At 38.8% G+C, this 6153-nt stretch overlaps 1 protein-coding gene across 4 annotated transcripts in view; it reads right to left on the bottom strand.

Moving 5' to 3' along the window:
* Positions 1 to 6153, bottom strand: part of fnip1 (folliculin interacting protein 1) — a 110693-nt gene that overhangs the window by 20795 nt on the left and 83745 nt on the right. For all 4 annotated transcript variants that reach the window (XM_043703420.1, XM_043703421.1, XM_043703422.1 and 1 more), the window contains 2 exons: positions 4174 to 4259; positions 1424 to 1570 (listed from right to left, as the gene is read on the bottom strand). In XM_043703420.1, coding sequence (XP_043559355.1) covers positions 1424 to 1570; positions 4174 to 4259 — 233 coding nt within the window. The remainder of the gene's footprint in view (positions 1 to 1423; positions 1571 to 4173; positions 4260 to 6153) is intronic.

The raw sequence follows: 6153 nt of genomic DNA, 5'->3' as shown, positions 1-6153 counted from the left end.
TTCATCAGGAATAAAGGCAGAGAGCCTGAAGCATGGAGAGATAAGCTAGAGGAGGGTGGGAGTGGGGAGAAACTAGCATAGAGTACAATAGATGAGTGGGGGAGGAGTGAAGGTGATAGGTCAGGGAGGAGGGTGGAGAATTTGAGCTATAGGGAGAGGCTGAACAGGCTGGGGCTGTTTTCCCTGAAGCGTCAGAGCTGAAGGGTGACCTTATAGAGGTTTACAAAATTATGAGGGGCACGGACAGAGTAAATAGGCAAAGTATTTTCCTTGGGGTCATGGAGTCCAGAACTAGACAGCATAGGTTTAGGGTGAGAGGGGAAAGATATATAGGAGGCCTACGGGGCAACATTTTCACGCAGAGGGTGGTACGTGTATGGAATGAGCTGCCAGAGGAAGTGGTGGAGGCTGGTAAAATTGCAACATTTAAGAGGCATTTGGATGATATATGAATGGGAAGAGTTGGAGGGATTTGGGCCGGTTGCTGGCAGGTAGAACTAGATTGGGTTGGGATATCTGGTCGGCATGGACGGGTTGGACTGAAGGGTCTGTTTCCATGCTGTACATCTCTATGACTCTATGGAAGAAAATCAAATAAAATACTGCAGATGCTGGAAATCTGAAACAAAAACAGGAATAGCTGGAGAAACTCAGCAGGCCTAGCAACATCTATAGAGAGAAAGCAGAGTCAACATTTCGAATCCAGTGACCCCCTCTGAAATGTTAACTGTTTTCAAGGCACAGATGCTGAATTTAGAATGGAATCCCTAGTGTGGAAACAGGGCAATCGGCCCAGCAAGTCTACATCAACTCTCCAAACAGCATCCTACCTCGAGTCATCCACCTACCTTATCCCTGTAATCCTGTGTTTCCCATGGCTAATTCACCAAACCTACACATCCCTGAACACTATGGGCAATTCAGCATGGCCAATTCACCGACCTGCACATCATTTGGACCATGGAAGGAAACCAGAGCACCCAGAGGAAATTCACGCAGACACAGGGAAAATGTGCAAACTGCAGCAATTTCTGTTTTTGTTTCAAGAAAATAAACAGTCACTCTTGAGCATCTTTAATCAGCTTTACTTCTTCAGCAGTGGTTTGGAACACCAGACTGGTGGCTCATCATCAAAGCAGTAGGCACACAAGAAAACCTAAAGAAAGTTAGGACCACAAATGCCAAGAGACAGAGGGAATCTGACCATAAGAGTATTTAAGTAGCATTTAGAATCAATAATCCATCAAGTGCTTTGTATTTTTCCTACAGACGCTACACATCACTGAAATAAAAATACTAGAAATAGTCAGCAAGTCAGCCAGCATTAGTGCCGGAAGTACCAAAGTTAATGTTTTAGGTCAATGACCTTTCACATAACTGCCCTTCTTCATTCCAAGTATGAAAAATCTTCTGAATACTCAACTGATTCTTTGATGTTTGTTCCATCAGTAAAGCAAACTCCTTCATAAACTGTTGGCAAAGCAGGTTTTTTTCAGGTGTTCCAGACATCATGGTTAACCATACAGGGTCTGTAATCCTTGGCATTGTATAAAGATTATATATCGCTGTCCTAATTTTGAAAAGGGGAGGTGGGCAGAGAAAGAAAAACGATCAAGTTATTTTTGGATCTGAACACATTAGTTTTTCTTAAATGTGAATTATGTAAATGGAACAATACATATTATTCCTTACATTAGCTACGAAACTGAAAACAAAGACAAAAATCAAAATGTGCCTCTTCAGAACCCAGGAGTCACTTGATATGAGCTGTTCCTGCACAATACCTTCTAATATTACTGAAGTATACAATGTATTAGAACTATTTGTTGTCTTTAGAAAACCGATTATATTTCATAGCAAGCAACATACAACCTGCTATTCTCAACAGTTCCTGGCATCAACTATGACTGATATATGTTCCCCTGACAGCTATCAAATTCCACTGGCAGTTGGCCAGTAGACATGTGACTGGTAGAGTGGAAAGCTGGATCTCAAACATTTTAAGTCTTTCATCCAAAAAGAAACTCAGTGGAAAAAAAACAGTACAGCTGCTGCAATTCTCTTAAGCTGTTTCAAAATGAAAAACATGTAATAAAGTTTTCCCATTGACAAACATAATAACATAACAGCATTACAGGAAGTGAAAGGATCTTCCACTTAACTAAGTGTCTTTGCTGCAGTAGTGTGTCCAGATGCTACAACTCAGTATCTGAACTAAGAGTCAGATAGTAATCTTTTAGTGCAGCTCATTGAGAAGTCACAGAAATCCTTGTTCGAAAGCTTGCTGGCAGTTGTAAAGAACTGCAATAATTCATTACTGGCAATGCTATTTATGGACAAGATAATAACAGACATGTGGGACCTCAGAAGTTTGAGACAGTTGTAAGGTAACCTCTGATTGAAGGACAAAACCCTGAAACAAGCTCTCAGCCATAGTTCTTGTCCCGAGCTAACACGGAGACATCAGAGTATTCCATCCACTACTGTTTGAAGGTGCATGGCAGATCCTTTGAAGAATCATTCAGAAGCCACTATTGATTATGGAATGCGCACTTTTCTTGGGATAAAAAGAAAATTTAGCAGCTCCAAGTGATAATTATGGTCTGAAGAACCATGCCCGTTGTTGATCTGTGGCTACTAATCAAATTTGATTTAGGTTTTATGCAAAACTTCTGAACAAAACCATGCTGTTTATGATTGCATTTACTCTATGATTGAATCCATCAGTAACAGTATCACAATGCATGATAAAATTAGCTGTTCTCAATTGAATAAGAATATATACAGTATTATATATGTATTTATTGTATAAATTAGTACAAAAAGACACATTTCATTCCCACATTATGCTAACATACATAAGAGCTGGTTGTTATGGACCAGGCCAGACACCCTCAAAACATTTCAAGAAAGTAGTCCAGAACCAAACTTTGCTTGTTGTTTTAAGCAGGTGTAACACCAGTGTTCCGGGAGGGATGCAGTTGGTCACACCACATAGTTTTAATCAAAACAGAATTTATTTACAAGTTCACCGAATGAAACACAAACAAAAGAAAATAAAATACTGAATAACCTAACCTATCCAAAAACATAACACATCATCCCACCTTAATGATGTTTCAGATACTTGCAACAATCCTCATAAACACCCCTTGGCTCAAAAGTAACATCAAACATAGGGTCTTAGAGGAGAGATGTCAGAGAGAGATCAATATGGATCTCCTTCTTTGGGTTCAGCAGGTTCATAACTGCCTGACTTCTTTCAGTGAATAGCCAGACTGGTAAATATCAAATCAACCCAGAGAAAAGCTGAGCTGGTAGTGTTTTAAAAAAACACTTTTACTCCCTTTTCATTGCACAAGTGTTTTTTTTAAACTTGAAAGCCTTTTGCCTGAGGCAGTATCTGTTAGTATAATCAAATTGACTCTAAAACCCTTCAACTTAGACTTTTCAGAGTTGTGTCTTTTACAACCTCTCAAAAACAAACAAGGACAACGTAACCTTGTAAAGAAGCAGCATCGTCACATAGTAAATAACATGTTTTAAAAATTCCTGGTTACAGCTCACCTGTTGAACAGCTTGGTGGCAAATTGCATGCAACCCAGAGAATTGTTAGAAGGGACAGGGAACATAAACATTAAGAGGAAACATTAACTCAAAATAAACAAAACTGAGCTGCTTTATAGCTTAGAAAAATATTTAAGGGAAAAGCAACATTGTTATCTGATTCAGTTTGTCAACATCCATGAGAGCCAAACATCAGGATGCATCATTATGGCTTTCACAATCTACAATCTGGATCTTATCCGTATGCCAACTTGCTTGGTTCATTACTTTTGATTAGATACACAAGATACTAAATAAAGACTTTTAAGAATGCTTGTAGTGAGATATTTCATTGCCATTGCAATTGCTTTGGTCACATACTAAAATAAATCACTGAATAACCAGGATGTATCACCCCAGTACATTTCCTTGAGGTAAAGGCAATTTTTTTTTTAAATGACTATGATAGGAAGTGGTAATCAAGATTCAAAATTATTTTTTTCAGTACAACCAGGCAGCCAACAGTTACTAGGTGGTCTTCACAACCTATAAAGGTTTTAAAAATAAAGTAACGTTTAAAATAAACTATATTTCCAGAGTATATAAATGTAACATCAAAATATTCACCTGAATTCATTCAAAGCATCCACAATCCTACTGTAACCCAGAATACGCTGGTTTGCCTCAGAAATTCTATTTCGCATTTTCATAGCCTAAAAAGAACAAGGAAACAAATGATCGTCGGTAGGCGCGCCCATATCTGCTAAACCCTGCTGAAAACGTGCAGATAAGTTGTGGTATTATAAGCTATTGCAAAACATTTAGAGGTTCCAGAAAAGCCTTCGTGGATGGTTTTAATCAGTTTTTTTAGACAAGTGTTTCATGCAGTCTTGAAGATGCCTAGAGGACAAGGGAATACAGTCCCTTTTTAAACAAGGCTTTTAAACAAAATGACATCTCAAAGAGTAAGAATGATGTAACAACAGTGACTATGTTTCATTCATTATTGCTGAAGCATAGTTGAATGCTTTGAGACAAATAAAGCACTTGTATAGAATTCCACTTTAAACTGAGGCACACCCAGCATTCCTTGTTCAAAATGTCCAGCAATTAACTGGAATGTATAATAAGGATGATCTGTAAATGTGTTCCAGCCATTTCTAGGAGTAAATGTGATATGAATTTTGGAGGCAAGTCCATTCGAAATATAATATTAACAAGGCATCAAGTTCACGATTTAAGCCTCAAGAGAGTCCTTCACGACCATTTCAAAGGGATATTTTGGTCTTGCTCATCTTTCTCCATTGTAAGTTATCATGGAATTGTATACAAATCCAATAGTCCTATTCCACCATTTAGAACGGTTAAATATGAAATGCAAAAGTTCCTCTGGCTTATACAAAAGGTCCAAGATGAAGATGTGAAATAACTTTGCAGCCAAAAGGATAATGAAATAGCCGAGAAGAAAAAAATTTGTACCAAGTGTTCAAGAACCATGTGGAAAGCGTGGCAGGTGCAGATCTTAGTCAAGGCACTTGCACCTGGACGGTTGCTAAAAAATGTTACCTGGAAGCATGTAAGAGGTAACACTAGTCTCAGCACCTACAGTGACTGCATCATTTCAGGGAATAGGACTTCACAACTCCAAATGGTGTCACATTTATTCAACAGGATATGACATGTAGCCACAGTGAAGCCACAGACAGAAGTATAGTGCATTTAATTCTTACAAGTGAGTCAATTAATTTGTTCCTAATCTCACTCAAGCAGTCTTGAATTCTTACTGTTATCTTCACAGTAAGAATGGTCGTGAAGGCCATTCCTGAAGAAGGGCCTGTGCCCGAAACGTCGAATCTCCTGTTCCCTGGATGCTGCCTCCTGTTCCCTGGATGCTGCCTGACCTGCTGTGCTGTTCCAGCAATAAAGTTTCAACTGTTATCTTGGAAAAGGTTCAAACCCACACATGGGAGTTTTCTAATGAGTAACTAATCCTGAAAAGTGTGACAAAGTTTGGGTCTTTTGGGAATTGACATCCCTACTGATGGCAGTCAGAAAGCTACTACAGAACAACTCATTTAGTGAGCCCAAGGAGACATTCTTATTTGACTAGGGTTCATGGACAGCCCTCTTGTGGAACAGTGGTAGTGCCCCTATCTCTGGACCAGAAGGCTTGGGTTCAAATCCTACTTGCACCAGAGCTGTGTAATAGCATTTCTGTACACGTTGATTAGAAAATATCTAGGACAAAGATTCATCCCAGTTAATCCTTAAGTCAGTTCTGTATTTGGTAGAACAATCCTGTCAAGTGGCATGAAGCTTCTCAGTGTTCTGTTCTAATAGTAAGGACAATTTAAACTGGTTCAATTCCTGTCTCAATTATGTACACTCTTGGGAGTCTTCAATGTTTAGCTCTGCCAAAACAAACCTAAGCTTCCTGGAGATGGATAAATAGTATCCCAGCTCGGAACACAATTGTTGACATGGGGATCAAAGGAAACGCTCTTTACAGATTTATTTGTAACTGACAATAGTGATAAACCACATGCATGGAAACAGTTTATTTAAATCCAAGCAAGAGAAAATAATGAAATTAGCAAAGCTCATTTT

This window comes from Chiloscyllium plagiosum, chromosome 14 (assembly GCF_004010195.1).
Source record: "Chiloscyllium plagiosum isolate BGI_BamShark_2017 chromosome 14, ASM401019v2, whole genome shotgun sequence".
NCBI classification, from domain to species: Eukaryota; Metazoa; Chordata; class Chondrichthyes; order Orectolobiformes; family Hemiscylliidae; genus Chiloscyllium; species Chiloscyllium plagiosum.
This window is presented reverse-complemented; position numbering and strand designations above follow the sequence as displayed.